Source organism: Sminthopsis crassicaudata, chromosome 3, assembly GCF_048593235.1.
Source record: "Sminthopsis crassicaudata isolate SCR6 chromosome 3, ASM4859323v1, whole genome shotgun sequence".
Classification (NCBI taxonomy): Eukaryota; Metazoa; Chordata; class Mammalia; order Dasyuromorphia; family Dasyuridae; genus Sminthopsis; species Sminthopsis crassicaudata.
The window spans coordinates 153,189,803-153,208,564 of NC_133619.1; the positions used below are offsets into that span (position 1 = coordinate 153,189,803).

General features: G+C 33.4%; 1 protein-coding gene across 1 annotated transcript in view; it reads left to right on the top strand.

Moving 5' to 3' along the window:
• CLYBL (citramalyl-CoA lyase) overlaps positions 1–18,762 on the top strand; it is a 346,453-nt gene that overhangs the window by 318,164 nt on the left and 9,527 nt on the right. Inside the window, exon 7 of the mRNA XM_074299446.1 lies at positions 234–358. Within this exon, the coding sequence (XP_074155547.1) occupies positions 234–358 (125 nt within the window). The remainder of the gene's footprint in view (positions 1–233; positions 359–18,762) is intronic.

Sequence of the window (18,762 nt, forward strand, 5' to 3'; positions counted from 1 at the left end):
GAATTGTACTTCTACAGGGAAATAAATGCAATTATTCCCATTTTTTTATTTGTTCTTATTCTGAGTTCTAGAGAAAGCCTGCTTAGTTCCTGATCTTTTTTTCCCAAGTACTAAAATAATTAGTTATTTAATCTACAATCTATAAAGCATTCAGGATCCTCGAGTGGTTGAAACATTTTATTTGAACATCTGTTTGCTGTTTTATGTTTCCAATGTTATTAATCTTCTTGTAGGTAAGCAGGTGATCCACCCAAACCAAATTGCAGTGGTCCAAGAGCAGTTTTCTCCAACGAGTGAAAAAATTAAGTGGGCCGAAGAACTGATTTCAGCTTTTAAAGAACATCAACAATTAGGAAAGGTAATAGTCTCATTTAATACCTTACATATAATAATATTTAAAAGGATATTTTGAAAATATTGAAGATAGTATTAAAATATGGAAAGGAAAGAAAAATAACTATTTAGCTGGGTTTTTTTTTTCTTTTAATGCACTATATCCATTAATGATTTTCTAGGACATAATCCATAAGTTAAAAGTCTTCATGTGATTAATTATTTTTTAGTTACTCTCCTCACTTTCCTAAGCAGAATTTTAAAGTCCACTGAATCAATTTTTCCATATTGCATAAGAGATATTGCCAGCACTGGGGAAAAATAAAAGCTCTTAGTTTAATGCACAGATATGAATGAAGCATGGGTATGAGAATAATTTGAAATTGAAACAAGAGCAAATAGTAATGAAATGAACACTGTTTGACTAAATGTTTCTTGTGGGAGAATAAATAAATTCCAAGTTTTTTAATGTGAAAAACATCTCTTCAGAATTAGTCATTTAAAAGTGGGCGGTTTTATGTGCATTTGTACCAATTTCTGGACCTGAGATTTGGATAGAGTAGAAAGCAAATTAACACTGGAATATGGTTGTTCCTAATTTAGTGCATCATTGAGTCTCACGTTTCCTGCTCTGTGGGTTTCTGCTATGTAAATATTGCAGTGGTGATGCACAATCTGTCTCCACTTTGTGCCAGTAATACTTAAATTAGGTGTCGCCGGAAGGAAGATTTTATGCCAGTTGCAGCATTGTCAGTTAATTATCTTAAAGGTTATTTGCTATAATCCAGTTTGCCTCTTTTTTTAGAGGAAAGAAAAAAGTTGCATCTGTAAATCTGTTTCTACTAGTTAATAGATGAAGCTGACTCTGGTACTTCTGAGGGATGAAGTTGTGGTATTGGCAACAGAAGGTAGCTTAGCAAAGGAAAAACCCACTGAAAAATTTTAAAGGACTAATTTTTAACCAGGCAGAAGATACTCTTTCTCTGTAACCCTTTTTCTTCTGTGGTGAAACTATAGCATGAATTTGGCAAGCATCTCTTTTTGTATTTTATATTACCGGAACATAAGGCTTTAAAATTTGAGAGACTCAGGGAAGTGGGTGACAAACCAAAAACCTTCATTTTTCTGGTCTTATTCTCTTTCTCTCCTTCACTGTCGCCCCTGGGATTCACACACACACACACACACACACACACACACACACACACACACACACACCACACTTTTTTAAATGCCAGGAGTTGAACTATACTAAAAATTGGAAAAACTAGCTTCAATCTGCCTCCCACCTCCTGGTTCTATGATAGGTAGTAGCAATTTATTTTGAGATGGAGAGACATCCATCTCTGGTTACCTGCTTGTGCTTCCTGGAGAACTATTTTTATTTTGGTAGTTAATTTGTTTTATTTCTGCCTCTCATTCAGCTCCCCCAACCTTCATTCAGTCCCCATGAGGATCCAGTGTAGACTTGAATACACCCTGTAAAACTCATGCATGCACAATAATTTTATCATTCTCTTGCTTATATATGCCTGCGTGTGCACACATGCACATTTGCAAAATGGGTTTCAGTATCACTGGTGCATACCTCATGCCTGTGCAGGAAAACTCATAGGGATAAATACTTTCTCCTGAAATAATAAGCTGGCGTAAGCTGTTGACCTTAAAAATGACAAAACCAGCAGATCCCCAATCTGGGCTTGCAATAAGTGCATCAACAGCCTGTGTTTGTGTGGTGCTGGATGCCAAGGAATGGGGCCACCAGGCAAGAGAAGGAAAGACTGGGTAGTGGGAGAGGTGAACCTAAATTTCAGTTTTAGAAAAATAGAATCCAAGCTAGAAACATACTATTGAACTGGCATTTAAGCAACTCAAATGATGAAAATAACACTTTTCCTTTGTATTTGGAAAGTGCTGTTCCTGGGGAAAATTGTCCCAACCTGTTCAAGCCTTTCAATGATGGCAATGCTTGAATGTGAGAGATTCTAAAATGTTTTTAATCAGAAGTGCTATCTTGTTGTGGAATAAGCTTTCATAACAGTGTGGTGGGATCTATTTTCTTAGGAAAAAATCATAGAAATTAGAGTGGGGTGGAGAGGAGAAACAATTAGGTCATCTTTACCCTGCCCCGAAAGTGTAGGTTTATTCCTTACAGCACATTCTCTAGTTCTTTGTCCAGTCCAGGTTTGAATGACTCAAGTAATAGGGCTTCCAGTTGAGGCACAAGGCTATTTTATCCAGTTAGCTTTTTTTTTTTTTTTTTTTTTTTCATTTTGCCTATACATTGGTTAGTCACAAAAATTAGGTCTGCAGGTAGGTGATTCTCCATCTTGAGGGGATCTTAGGGTTTAAATAATGTGGGTTCAGTTTACAGAGACTTGTTATAAATAGGTTGTTCTATAGAAAATATTGCTCCTAGCCAACAGCTAATCTGTTTCATTTCAAAGGTGAATTACTAAAGAAAGAATAGGAAATATGTTTTACTGAGTTAGTCTCAAGCATAGATAACTTTCAAAGAAAGAAGAGCTAGGGAATTGTGTCTTAGTGAAGTTAACCCACCCACCCAAAAAATCCAACATTAAAAAAAAACAAAACAAAACAAAAAAAAAAAACTTTTTCTCCCCTACCACTGATTTTTTTCCCCTGGTATTGCTTTGAAATGGAATCATCCTGATAAAGCAAAATAACTTGATTTCCTCTTCTTTTCTTCTTCCTTCTCCCAACTCAAAATATATTATGCTCAAAAATCAGAATTATCTATAAAAATTACACTGTTGATGATGGTGTTGTTTGTGTTTTCTTTCTAGTGTTATTAATCAAAACTGAAGGTTCTCTTTTCTCCTCTCCCAGCTACCAAAAAAAATAATAATAAAATCCTGGGACTTTTAGATAAATTATTTTATTTCAGCTGCTGTGATCACAAGATTTTAATTTTGTTTTATTTTTTAATTGAAGTTCTAAGCAAATAAAGTTTGATGTCCTCAGTTCCACCCTAATGAACAATATTTTGAATTTTAAAATAATATTCAGCTCATATAATTTAGAACAATTTGGCAGGTAGTTAAGGTAGTTTTTGTCTGGAACAGATCTGAACCTAGGCTACTTCAGGCTATTTACAGAATAAAATCCTTAGCACAGTCATACTCACAAGTAAGAATTAAGGACATCAATTGGCATTAGAGAATTTAAAGTTCATCTTTGTTTCTGGGAAGATTAAAAAATTCAATATTCTATCTACCATAGTGATGCTGACATTTTAAGTTTCACAAGCTAAAATATTTGTATTCTAGTTATTACCAGTTATGTGCTATCTGTCCTTAATAACCCATATTCTTTCTAGCTTGGTCTTTCAGTAATAGGTGGGGGAATTCAGTTTAAGGTTTAGGCACCATTTGACTTTTTTCCCCCCAATTCCTAATTCTTTTAGAAAATTAATGAGGCCATAAAATGAAAATTTCTCCACTGTTAATGCCTTTGCTCATCACACATGATCTGTATTAAATTCACAAAAACGTTTCCTAATAATTTGATTTTATCTTGGCTCCTTTTTAGCTATTACTAAACTGCATCACACATTTTAAAATGGTTTGGGGAAATGGCCATGGGAAGGGGGAAGAAGGAACATATTTCACGGGGAGATTTTTATTAAAAGTAAATATATCACTGTAGACTTTATCCAAAAATAATTAAATTCTAATTATATTAGAAAATAGTGTATTTTAACCTAAATTCTGCTTACTACATAAGTGGGATTTTTCTAATAGTTCTTTTATTCATTAAGCATTTTAATAGATATAAAAAAATAAATACTCAAAGTGGAAAAAACAAATATTAATAAGTTTTAAACAGTATGTAAATGTAAAATAAAATACATAAAATCCTATAAGACATTTTATAGGATTTTAGACATACATATATATACAAACATATGTTATACATACATATACATGTAGATTAAATATATCTCAGAAATCTGATACAAACCAGATTATTTCTCCTATTTTTTGCTATTTCCAAAACAAATATAACAACTAAGTGAAAGGATTATCATTTTTAAATGATCATTCCCTCCTTTTATTTATAGAAGGGATCAAAGCACAAAACCATATCATCACTTTCAGAATAGAGAGACTGAAAGGGAAAATCTCAAATAATAAAAATAATAGAATAGAATTTGATGATACCTTAATATAATATACGATTTATATAATTATGGCCAAGTAACAAAATTTTAAGTGGCCTGATAAACCACCCACATCCAAGGAGCTAAGGTGTAGTAATTTGGGGACTCCTGTAGAATATCCTTCTTTTAGCATCTCCATAGTTCTATAGAAGTCTGCTTTTAGCATTTCTCACCTTTGATTGTTCCTCATGTTTTGTTTATTCAGCACTTTTATTGCTTCTGTAAAACAGTATTTTAAGGCTTTCTTTTCCCTATTTATATTTTTTCTAATTATTGCTTATAAAATTGGGGGGGGTCATAAGAAGAGAAGGTGTGATCAAAAGACAATTCAAGTTCATTCAACATAAATACTAACAAATTGAGGCATTGTCTAACTAGCCCGACTTATTAACATGTCCTCATACAGACTTCCTTATCTTTGTAGAGTTCTAATTTCACTCAAAAGAATGCAATGAGATCAAGAAGTTATTGCAAAATAAAAGGGCTTATATGAATGTGCAAAATCTTAGGCATACAGTTATGAGCAAATCTTAACAAAGAGTGATGGTCCATTTCATGAAATGGCACTTCTCCAATAGAAAATATATATATATTTTTAAATCTTGCCCTACTCCAGATATTGAAAGGAAATGATTTTATATAGGTATCTGATTAAATATCACACACCTCTTATTTGTGTTTTCAAAATTATTGCTTAACCAAAGAAATAATGTGTTATCCAGATGGCCTTATAACAGACTCACTGAGAGAACTCAGAATGTCCATCCAGCCAAAAAATATTGTTTCCGTGCATTCCCAAGCCAGCAATCCCACTACCTCTCTTCAACTAGATCAAAGAGATGAACTAAAGATTGGTATCTTTTCTGTCAAGTGAAAAGAACTGTTTCCACTTAGAGACCATAGCACTACTACACAGTACCGAACCTTCCCCATCCCCCAAGACTCAGCCATCTTTGGTTAGAAGTCTGGGTAATGAAATCAGAAACTGGCATTTTCTTAGTAAAAGTGAAAGATGGAGGGAAATAAATCTACTTTTGCAATGTTTCTAACTTCAGTTCCTCTCCACCCTTTCCTTTTATTTTTTATTTTTTAGAACTATATGACACAATTTGAATTTCCCAACTATAATTATGATTAAACTGGTTTTTCAATTATACTTTTTAAAAATAAAAAACTGAAATGCTAGTGATATTTATATTCAACATCATCCTAATTTCTGTTGACATGTGGTAAAATCAATAGTAAAGGAGAAGGGATACTTTTTTAGGTCCCCTCCCCATTTTAAAGAAACCCTAGATTGTTAAAGAGTTTTAAGTCATCTTGGAGATCATCTTTTCTAGGAATTCCATAATAACGAGTTCTGGGTTGACCAAAATGAATCCACTCACTCCCAAAATGAGAGTTCAAAATATACCTGAAATACAAGACCTACAACCACAAACCTACAAAACACAATAGTCATAAACAAGAGTTAAATAGAATTGGAAAATGCCAGGATATTTTTTTCTTTGATATTACATACATTACATAAAGTTCCTGGCAGCTAGGGGAGACACAGTAAATATAGTGTCAGGCTTAGAGTCAGGACCTGAGTTCAAAACCAGCTTCAGATATGTACTATCTTTGTGACCTTGGGCAAGTCATTTAACTATTTGCCTCAGTTTCCCCATCTGTAAAATAAGTCTGAGAAGGAAATGGCAAACCACTCCACTTTGCCAAGAAAATCCTAAAAGGGGTCACAACTGAAAATGACTAAACAACAACAACATAAGGTTCCTGTAAGGATAAGAGAAAGGGAACATATGCCTTTTCAGTTTTCACACATTCTCCCTCCAACTCTGTATTAAATTATTTCTCTCCCCTGTTATGACACTGATCTGGACTCATCTCTGCCCTAATTCACCAAACATAACTCTGATTTCTTCAGTTTTATAGCATTTCTCTCTCTCTCTCTTTCTCTCTTCTCTCTTCTCTCTTCTCTCTTCTCTCTTCTCTCTCTCTCTCTTCTCTCTCTCTCTCTCTCTCTCTCTCTCTCTCTCTCTCTCTCTCTCTGTCTCTCTCTCTCTGACTTTCTCTCTCTGACTCTCTCTCTCTCTGTGTCTCTGTCTTTCTCTCTCTCTCTCTCTCTCTCTCTTTTCTCTCTGTCTCTCTCTTTCTCTGTCTCACACACACAACACACACACACACTCTCATAACTTTTATACATTTTGTTGATTAATGTGTTTATTTCTCCTTAAGTCACATATCTCCCATTACATCTGAAAGCTAGTAAGATTGGTATGAAAAGCCTTAAACCCATAATCCATAGCTTAAGGAACATTAGAATATTGCACAGAAAGCTGATCCCAGAGTTATTACATCTGGATTTGGAATATAGCTCTAATATTTACTACCCCTGGAATCATGAGCAAGTCTTTCTACTTCTGTATTCCCTTATCGATAAAACAGATATAATAGCACTTTCTCCATTAGGGAATATTTCCTTTTCTGGAAGTACAAAAGGTGATACCACATAATGCAATGGAGACAGGTCTTTCAGCTCCCTGGCTCCTCTGGCAGATGGAACTGATCAATAGTTGACCACTTATTGGGTGAGTGTACTATGTTGTAGTCAGCAGCGATTCAATTCAGTATATGACTTACATAAGTTTCAAAGTTCATATTTATATCATCCGAAGACTAAACAGTGTTCTAAATTAAATGGTTTTTCCAGGTTATTGATAGAAAAGGGGAAAGAGCCATTAGGAATATGAGGGAACAAACAAATGAATGCAAGTACAGAAGGAGATATGGATCTATTTAGAGCTATAATTCAGCAGCTAAATGACAAAGTGGAAACAGATGATAGCTTTGGATTCAGGAAGACCTGAGTTTGAATGCTGCTTCAGTTGCTTACTAACTGGTTATAAAATGGGAAGGATAATAGTACTTTCTTCAGTGGATTGTTGTAAGGATCAATGCTATGTAATGCCCCAAACTTTAAAGCCTTATATAAATACTAGGTGCTATTATTAGCTATTATTACATAAATATAGATAACAGTCACCCACTTTTAAAATTATATAGATAGCTATAAGATTTGTTTTTATCTACATACTACAGATATAGCTACAGATAGAAATAGATACAGATATAGCTGGAATGAAAAACTCACATTTGTATATCACTTCAAAGTTTTCAAAGTACTTTGATTACAACAGCATTGCTTGGAAGCTCCTTTTAAAATTATAGATATAGTTATCTCCAGAGATAGAGATATTCATAAAGCAACATATCTGTGTACTATTTAGGCAGCTAGATGATACAGAGGACAGAATACTGAATTTGGAGTCAGGAAGATGAGTTCAAATCCAGACTCAAATAAGTCAAAACAGAAGTTTTCCTCAATTCTCTCATTTGTAAAATGATGATAATAATAGTACCTTCTTCCCAGATTTGTTGTGAGGATAAAATGTGATAATATTTGTAAAATGCTTTGTAAAACCTTAACCTGCTATAAAATGCTAACTAATATTGTTATTGTTGTTGCCATTAATACTAGATACAATAGCATATACAATTGGACATATCTCTACAACTATCTGTATGTAAATATCAGCAATTAATATAGTTATATAATTTTATTTTTTTTGTTTTTTTTTAATTTTTTATTATATATTTTTATAATATTATCCCTTGTATTCATTTTTCCAAATTATCCCCCCCTCCCTCTACTCCCTCCCTCCGATGACAGGCAATCCCATACATTTTACATGTGTTACAATTAGTTATATAATTTTAAAGGAAGGTTTTTGTAATAAAGTTCCTTTGGAAACTTAAAGACAAATGAAGTAGTATTCATTTCATCTATGTGTGTTCATCTATATCTATGTACAATTATCCCTTTCACATCACCAGCATTAAGCAATCTGGAAAATCTATGTAAATTTTTTCTGCCCTCCCTTCATACCAGGGGAAAGTGTGAATTATTATGGCATTAAAAGATTAAATATGTTTTATTATACAATATAATACATATGTTTATGTATTTCTGAGTTTCTAACCTTTTCAACATCATCTATTGGCCTTCATATGTTGTCTATGACTTCCACAAAACTCCTAAAATATTTCCATTTAATTTCTTATGCCTACCTAAGATATATCAAAACCACAATGGAAAAAGTCAAAATGTGGAAGGGATAATTGTATATGGTAACATACCTCCATCTGTACCTATCTCTCTACATAACTTTAAAACAAACACCTCATATAGACAACTATATCTATATTCACACACATTAATTTGTAACATCACAGAACTTCTTCCTTTATATTGGTATATCAAAATAGTAACATATACACTTATGGATAGAATATAATTTTAATTTTAAATTTTAAAAGAAGATATTTTACCAAATTATTGTGATTAAACATATTCTGGAAACCTTAAAATGCTAGACAAATATAATTATCATTATTCATTTAATCTAGCCTATAAGAACAAGCATGGAGAGGTGGTATTTTAGATAATGCCTATAATTGCAAAAGGACTTTGTGGCCTTAAAAGTGTTTAACCACAGTGCCCTAGAAAACAGTATCAAACACATGGCCATATCTAACTGTGGTCCAAATTTAATTGAAAAATATTAGCAAAATAAATAAAAATATAATAAAATATAAATGAAATATAAATACATAATAAAAATATAAATAAGATAACAGTATATGGTTTTCTAAGTCAATATACGTCAGGGTGATCCTTATGTATGATTTAATGTCTTCTATCTCTTTGTGAGTTTGACACTACTTCCCTAGAAGGCCAGAGATGAGAATATTATTCCATCAAAATCCACTTGTCTCTCTTTTTCCTTTTTCTCCAGATGTTTGTTTTTATATTTTTGTCACTGTGTTTGTCTGTTTCTCTATCTTCTGTTTGTTTTTCCTTTTCTGTTTTTACTTGAGTATATCTTTTGTGTCCTTTTTCTCTATCTCTCTAACCCATTAATATGGGCAAGGTACTATGCTAAGCACTAAAGGTATAAAAACAAAATGAAAAATAGACCTGAGAGAAATTACTATTGAGAGAAATATACTATTATATCAATAACTAATTATTAATTGTGATCTACCCTTTTTTCCTTCTATTTTCTATAAAAGCCCATCCCCTGTTAAGGTCAGTCTCTGTAGAGCATGGTTGGTTGATGAAATTACTCCTAGCCCAGAAGAAAAATACTCATCAGTTTGAGGCAGGACTCCACCCTATTAGGAGTACTAATTTTTGTTTAGAGTATAAACAGAATCCAGTCTGAGGGAAGAACTCCTGTCCTTGTCTTCCTCCTTTTAGAGTATAAAGTTACCCAGAGCTCATGAAGGAGAAGACCAGCCAGAGATCCAAATGGGAAAAGCCCAGATAGCTGGAAAGCTGCATTCTTGCCAACACTTTTAGCCCATCTCCTCATTAAATGTTCACCCATCAAAGTTAATTTTCACTTGTCAGGGGAATTCCCTTTCAAAAAGTATTTAAGGCATTTCAGGGTCTCCCTTGGCATCTGCTCACTAAGAGAAATAAATGACTGCCCATCAATTTATTGATTGATGGTTAGCCTAATTAATAAATTGATTATTAATTACCTAGAAACTCTGACTCTTGGGATTTTCATTCATCTTGACCTCTGCCCCAAAGAATCAATATTTTACCAGAGGGAGACCATATTAAAAGGATAAATATGTGATGATTCTCAAATCTACCTTTCCTTCCCCAATCTCTTTCTTGATCTCTGATCTTGCATCTCCAACTGCTTTTCAAACATCTCCAATTGAATATCCAGTAGACATCATTATGTCAAAACAGAACTCATTATCTTTCCCCTTAAACTCTTCCCTCCTACCTTCCCTATCCGTATGGTGAACACCACTATCTTGGCTTCCTCACTATATTTCTACACCCAAGTATTATTACTCAGACCTGCTCCTTTCACCTTTACAATATCTCTCAAATACTTCCCTCCTCTTCTCTGACACTGCCATCACTTTAGTGCCTTCATTGTTGCAATAGCCTGCTGCTGAGTCTGCTTGCCCTCAAGTCTCTCCCCACTCTAATCCATTCTTCATTAACCTAGCTAAAGTAATTTTTCTAAATCACAAGTTGCTCATCACATATACACACACACTCACACCCTATTCAATAAACTACAGAGGCTTCCTACTGCCTCCAAGAACAAATTTAAAAATGCTCTATTTGGATTTCAAAGCCCTTCATAAACCTTCCTTCTCCTACTTTCCAGTCTTCATGTACCTTACTCCCCAACAGGTACTCTTTGATCTAGGTAAACTGGCCTTCCAGCTGTTCCAGGAATGAGACACTGTCACTCAGCTCCGGGCATTTCCTCTGACTGTCCCCCATTAACTGTAACATTCTCCCTCCTCCACCCATGCTGTTGGACTTCCATTAAGTCTCAACTAAAATCCAGGGACTGTCTATTAATTCTTTTTGTAACCCCATCACTTACCACAGTGCCTGACATATGCTTAATAAATGTTTACTGAAAGAATGAACGTATGATTGGAGGTAGAAGGAGAAAATATTAACAATTAAAGGGATCAAGAAAAGCTTCCTAAATTGCACATGTTTAACCTATATTGGATTGCTTGCTGTCTTGAGGAGGAGATGGGAAGGAGAGAGGGAGAAAAATTTGGTTTGCAAAGGTAAAGGTTGAAAACTATCTTTGCATGTATTTGGAAAAATAAAATACTATTTAAAAAAAAAAGAAAAAGAAAAGCTTCCTATATGATATAGCACAAAACTGAACCTTGAACCTCCAAAGAAACAGGATACTAAAAGGCAGAAATGAGGAAAATGGGGAAAACGTCTTTCAGGCACAGAAGAGACTGCCTTTATAAAGACATTGAGGCAGGACATAGAAAACTAAGTTCAGGAAATACCTCCTGCTTTCATTCTAAGTATATCTCTCTTCTTTCTTTCCTTTCCAGCAAACATTCCTTTACAAAAAAAAAAAAGTTCAGCAAAACTAATATATTAGTTATGCGTGGCAGCATATAGAACATTCTGAATCCATAATTCCTTTTCTCTACAACAAAAAAGAGTTGAATTTTCTTATCCCTTCTCCCCAGGCAAGCTCAATTATTATAGTTACACAGAATATTGTGTGTTATTTATAGTGTTACAGCCATTATTATAGAGTGTGTATTTATAGTGTTTCTATTTATATTTATAGTTATAGTCATTAGTGTGGGTGTATATTTTATAGAAATGTTATATAATGTGTTTATATTGTATTTATATGTTTATAGTGTTATTTATAGTGTTTTATATTTATTTGTTTATAGTGTTATAGTCATTATATTGTGTATGTGTATATATATATATTATATAGATGTAATATAATGTATATATGTTTATATATTATATAAATGTCATATAATATATATATATATATGTATGTATGTATGTATATTGTTTTCCTGGTTCTGCTGATTTCATTCTTCATCATTTCATGTAAGTTTTCAAATGTTTCTGTGAATTTCTCATATCTGACATTTTCTTATGATAAAATAATGTTCACTTTCACTCATGTCTTAATTTATTAGCCATTCCACAACTGATTTGTTTTCTACTTTTTCCAGTTCTTTACTATATCAAAAAGTGTGACTAAGAATATCTTAATAAATAAATGGATCTTTCTGTCTTTTAGCTTTAGGGTGGTTATCCCTAGCAGTAGAATCTCTAAATTATAGTAACTGGACATTTTAACCACTTTCTCCCCCATATAATTCTAAATCATCTTCTACATTTATTGGATTAGTACATAACTCCACTAACAGTGTTTTACTGACCTCCTGCAGTTCCTCCAACTTTTTTACTATTTCCATATCTTTCTTGCTTTTAATTTTAAAAGCAGATGAGAGAAACTTGGTTTTCTCTACCTTTTTATTTCTCTGTATCTGTTCTTACACACACACACACACACACACACACACACACACACACACACACACACACACACACGTGCACACACATACAAACATTTTTTAAAAGTTAACTGTTTTTTACTTATGCATTCTATATTAAAATCACCTTCCCCACCTTGGGGAATCAGTAACTCTCAAAAGGAAAAAAAGTTTCTTACCTAAAGATACTGGAAAATATCTTTATTCCCTTTGAATTTACCTGTAGCATATATTATATTAACACTTTTAAGTATGCAAAAGCATTGTTTTACTACTTCATAAAGTCCTGACAGGCAGAAAATTTTGAAATGATTAGGTGCCCTATTTGAAGAATGGTGCTGTCACCAGAACATGTTATTAACTGATCTGACCTTTTGCCATCTTCAACTGAAACTAAAGAAGACATGACATTTCTGATCAGTTTTAATTGGGAAATGTCAGCCTCAGTAAACTGAGGAAGTCTTACTAAGTTCAAAGGAATTTTTATCCAATTACAGTTCCTATGTGTCTTACATATAAAACAGCTATATATCTCACAGAACTGAATATGTCAATGTGTAAAAAAGGTTCAAAGACTTGTTCCAAAAATCCACATAATTTTCACCATATATCATGAGATCAACATTGAGGGAGAAAGCACTTTCACCAGAGAAATCACAGCTCTATCCAAGTTTTATAGAACTTTTAAGTTATTAGATTATAAAGATTTATAAGAAGTAAGCACAAAATCTTATTTGCAAGCATATGTAGCCTTTAGATTTTAATATTCTTTAAAAATGGGATTTTCATCAATTACTGTGATAGTATTCATTTGATTGTTTTTCATATAATGTTCAGGATTTCCCCTTAAGAATATTTAAATTCAGTCCATCATCATGATATACCTATGTGTAACACACTATCAAAACTAAAAGGAAGACAGCTCTTTCCCTCCAACAAAGAGATTATATTAAAAACAAAATCTGCTTCTATAAAATCTGCATCCCTAATATTTTGTTTATTATAGACAATTTTTCCTATTTATCACATTTCTCAAGCACTCAATCATTGAACAAACAATTTTGAGTGTAGAAGTAGAAACTCAGGAAGGAATGGCTACAAAAGTCATTGTAGATATCATTTCACCGATAAAATTAGTAGGGGTTGGCAACTTATTGGAGAATTGAAAGAAAGAAAGGAGTAAGGCTGGCTTTGAATTTTAAGACTGGATGACTAGAAGGATGACCCTCAGAAATGAAGACATCAGGGGAAAGCAGATTTCAGAGAAGAAATGATATTCAATTTTATACCTTGAATCTGAAGTATTGGTAGAAAGAAGATAGAGACACTTCAGTCTACATCCATAAATTTGTGAGTCATTCATGTAAAAGTGATAGTTGAATTTGTGGAAATGGATTGCTTTGGGGAAAATGTAAAGAGGGAAGAGGAGGAAGTTAAAAATAGACATTTGGGGAATGTCTACATTTAGGAAATGTGAGAAGTTGGAAAAGAAAAGGTTGGCAAGACAAGAGGGGAATTTATAGAAAGAAAAAGGTATGAATGTTTCAGGAGGAAATGGTCAACAGTATCATGTTTGGCAGAAAGGTCAAGAGAAATGAGAACTACAAAAAGGCCACTGGATTTATATATTGATTATGTCATCAACAATCTTCATAGAATCATAGATTTAAAACTAGAAAATACTTAAGAGGTCATCAGGGTCCCATCCTGTTATTTTATACCTGAGGAAACCGTGGTTCTGAAAAAAGTAAGTGACTTGTCTAGTATCTCACAACTAATAATTATCTGAATGAAGCAGGATTGCCTCTTCCAGACTACAAATCTAGCACTCTATCCATTGCAAATGCAATACTCCATGAACTGCAACAGGGCAGTTATGGTAAAGTGGATAGAGTATCAGGATTGGACTCAAGAAGAATCATCTTCATGAGTTCAAATCCAGCCTCAGACTCTTATTATTTATCTGACCATTTGGCTCAGTTTCTTCAAATTATAAAATGGAGGAGGAAATAACAAACCATTCCAGTATCTTTGCCAAGAAAACCCCAAATGGGGTCATGAAGAGTCGGACATGATCCACTATGAGGGGTTGCTTCCAACCTCAAGAAAACAGTTTTCTAAGAGATAGAATGATGGATTAAGAATTCTGCAAAGCATTTAATTTCATTTGATTCTCAAAGGTCAGTGCTTTTTGATACCCATTTTACAAATGAAAAAACTAAGGCTGAAAAGGGTTCAGATAGTGATGATAATGATAGCATTTAGGTGCCCTTTAAAGTTTGCAAAGCACTTTACAAATATGTCCCATTTTATCCTCCTATTAACCCTAGGAGATAGGTGCTATTCATATCTCCATTTTCCAGATAAGGAAACTGAGGCTGAGAGAGATTAAGTGTCACTTGTCCAGTGTCACACAGCTAATAAATGTCCTGAGACTGGGTTTAAACTTAGATCTTCCTGACTGAACCCAATTGAGTCATATCAGATTTAAGTGCTAGAAGGGGCCATCAACCCTTCCTAGTCATCCAATTTCTAGTTATCTGGAATCTGATTACTATCTCTTCTAAATTGCGTCTTTATCTTCTAAAATTGTAAAACATATTCATTGAAACAGCATTTACCCCTCATATATGAATGTTTTGCCTCAAATTATTTTCCTTTAAGACAATTAAGAATGTGATTTTAAAGAGCCATCATATATAGGAGACCCCATATAATCTTGTAGGAGAAACAGGAAAGAAAGCACCTCAGACAAGGCAACTTTTCCCATTTCTGTTTGTTGGAAAATCATAGGGAGGCATGATCCCTGGAATTTCTCAGGAATGAGGCTTTCGAGCATACATGACCTCCATTTTTTCTGCCTTCCTGGAGGTTGGCATCCAATGTACATTATAATTTCCTGAGATTCAGCATTAAATATCAGAGCTGGTTTATTAGTAATCTAGGGTAAGGAATGAAGAGGAAGGGTGCTTCCCTCAAGGTTTTTCCTAATTTCAAAGCTCAAAGGACTGCTGTCCTGGTGTATTTCTGTTAAATCCGTTTAGTAATAGATCAACACTGAAAGCAAGTCCTCCTTCTCAGGGTTTCTCCTTGATGCTCTGAAACCTAAGGTTTGTTCTAGCATTTCAAAATATCTTAATGGGCTAGGATTTTTACAGCCCTCTCCAATGAGGTAACAGATTTTCTTCACATCCTTCAAATACTCAGAAGGAATTGGAGGTCTTAACGGAATTCCTAGCAGTGTTTTTTTTTCCCTGATGCCTTAAATTTGAAAAGGGAGTAATTGTTGGAGGTAAGACTTTCCCATATAAAAATCACTGTCACCGCTCACCAAAAAGCTGACTGTCCATGTAAATTAAAATATTAGCAGTTCCATGATGAAACGTGCCTTAAAATAAAATTTCATAAGACACACTTTTAAGTTTAACCTTCATTATTGGCATTTTCTCTACCACTTCCTTAAATACAATTAAAAAAACAAAACAAAACAAAAAAACAAGAAATTGAGCCTTGATTTGTAACTTAATGATTTTCAGGGCATTAATGCTCCCACTAAAAATTTAACCATCTACTCGAGCCAGTAGGAACTGACTCCAGCACACTTCTGATATTGTCAATCTCTAACAAAGGCAATGATGGATTTAGACCACAGAATGGATGAGATACAGAATTTGGCAGCATGGCCAATAAAAGAAGTTGTTTTACTTGATTATGCATATTTGTTACAAAGGTTTGATTTTTCTTCTTTTTTTCCCAAGGAAAGAGAGATGGTAGAAGTAAAAGAGAAAATAGCTTTTTGCATATTAAAAAAGTAAAGTTAAATGTATAAAAGAATACTGGTGATGACAGAAGAGTAATAATTTCATTTTAATGTATGATGATTTCAGTAACAAATTGACTTTTTAAAATAATAGTTAACATAACCTTTATTTATTACTAGTTGCTGAAATTAAATTCACAACCTATTAGTGAAACTATTTAGTATTTAAATACTAAAGGTTAGGCAACAAAAATATACAGGGTAGTCTGGATATTACTACGTTAAATTTAACACATACTTTTAAAATAGATACTTTTTAAATATTACAAAGATTTATTACAAAGATTCACAATTTGATAACATTCTTCTTTTTTCTGTTTCCTGAAGGTGGAAATGTTCATATTCGTTGATCTTTGTCAGGTTTGTAATTTTTTAAAAAGGACAAAATTTTAAACCAACCAAAGATTAATAAATGCTAAATGTTAAAAGTCCATATATATAAAAAATGAGTTCTTTACCTTCAAAAGCAAAAGCAAGATTATGTCATATCCTATCATCATTCTCACTAAAGCCTTTTTATTTTACAAAGCTGAGATTTCATATGTCCCATTGTAACTACTTCACTCATTAAAAAATAATCTTTACCTTTTGATGTAATAATAGTTTTTATTAGTAAGCTTAAAAGTTGCATTAGTCTCTTAATGTAACTCCCCAAAGAAACTATAATAAATTTCCTTTCTTTTGTGATTTCTTATTCTAATGATCCATCTCTCCATGTTACTTTTTGAAAAATAATTAACTCAGTGGTTCAGAAAAAAAAATTTTGTTCAATTATATCTTACTTTTCACAACCCCATTTGGGGTTTTCTTAGAAAAATAATTTGCTCTTTCCTCCTCTTCCTCTAGCTCATTTTGCAAATGAGGAATTGAGGCAAAGTGAGTTATATAACTTGTCCAAGGTCACACAACTGGTACATGTTTGAGATTGGATTTGAATTCAAGTCCTATTGTTCCATTCTCCATGATCTACCCACTGGGCCACCTAGCTGCCCATGGAAGAAAAAAATTAACCCAGTTAAATGTTTTTTTGAGCTGCTGAGTATATGAGGGTGAAAAAATGATAAGAAAGATAGAGAACAATAGTAAGTAAGCATCACATGTTCTTAAGATTCGAGGGAAAAAATACAGCAAGTTATAAAGAACAGGAAGTTTGCTTTAGAGCCAAGGAGACCTGGGTTCAAGTGCTTCTTCTTATTCTGTGAATATGAACAAATCACTTAAATTCTCAGTGCCTCCAAGTAGCCTCCAGTACTATAACCTACATCCACAATGATGGAGTTTCCATATCAGGAGTTCCCACTGAAGCACTGATAGGTCTAGACAAAAAATATATATTATAGAAATGATGGGAGACAAGAATCTTCTCCATCTCTCATGCATCATGGTCATCATGGGTAGGGAGTGTTATGTTACCAGCTTAGGCAGGATTCCCAACCTTCAATAGCCGAGAAAAGGAAGTTACCTCATCCTGGCCACTTCTAATACTCCCATTGGACAGCAAATTATATACCATTGTGTTAAGTCTTGGTTTTCCCTGTTGCAGCAACCATTGCTGCACAAGTACTATCAGTAACTGGCACTATATCATCTCATCTCTATGAAGTGCCTAAGGATTAGTGAATGTTATGCCATTCTACATCCAAAAGGAAGAACAAAAGTTATTTCTGGGTCTTATTTCAGCTGGTCAAAATAAAGACTCTGGATAGCTTCCAATAGTCAGAATTTTTTTAAGCATTTTATATCATTTTTGTGACTTGCCTAAGATCCCTGATAGATTCTAGGTCCTCCAAAAAGTGAAACCTCCTTGGGGACAAGGACTGTTTTTGCATTTCTTTGTATCTGTAACTGGCACATAATACAATGATCATTAGAAAATGCTTGTTGACTGACTGATTAGTAAAGCTATTGAATGACGACTAGAAAACAAATCTCTTCTGAGCACAGTGCAGTGTGCTTTACCTTAGCTCATACTACTTTTCTATGGTATCTGCCTTCGAAGTGTTCTCAAAGTAGATCTGAAAGTAATCCCAAGATTACCAAAAAAAAAAAAAAGAAAAAGAAAAAAGAAAAGAAAAGAAAAGAAAAAGATAATACCTCTAACAAATCTCTGCTGGTGTGCTTAGGCTATAATGATACACCAAGGTCCCCTCCTCTTGACAAAATTATTTTATCCTGATTTTGTATACATTTCACATTTATTAATATCTACAGAAATTGTTTCCTCTCTCCACTAGAACAAAGCTCCTTGAGAGCAGACAATGGTCATTTTGTCTTTTATGTCAATGTCACCTAGCACAGCATTTGGTACATAGTACAATTTAATAAATGTTTATTGAATCAAACTGAATTTTTAAACCTTTTTTGAGTATATATTTTATATCTTTTAGGTATATTGTAACTCCTAATAAGTCACTAATAGGTTCATAGACCTAAAGCTAGAAGAGGCTTAAATTACCTCATTATTTTCCAGATAAAGACA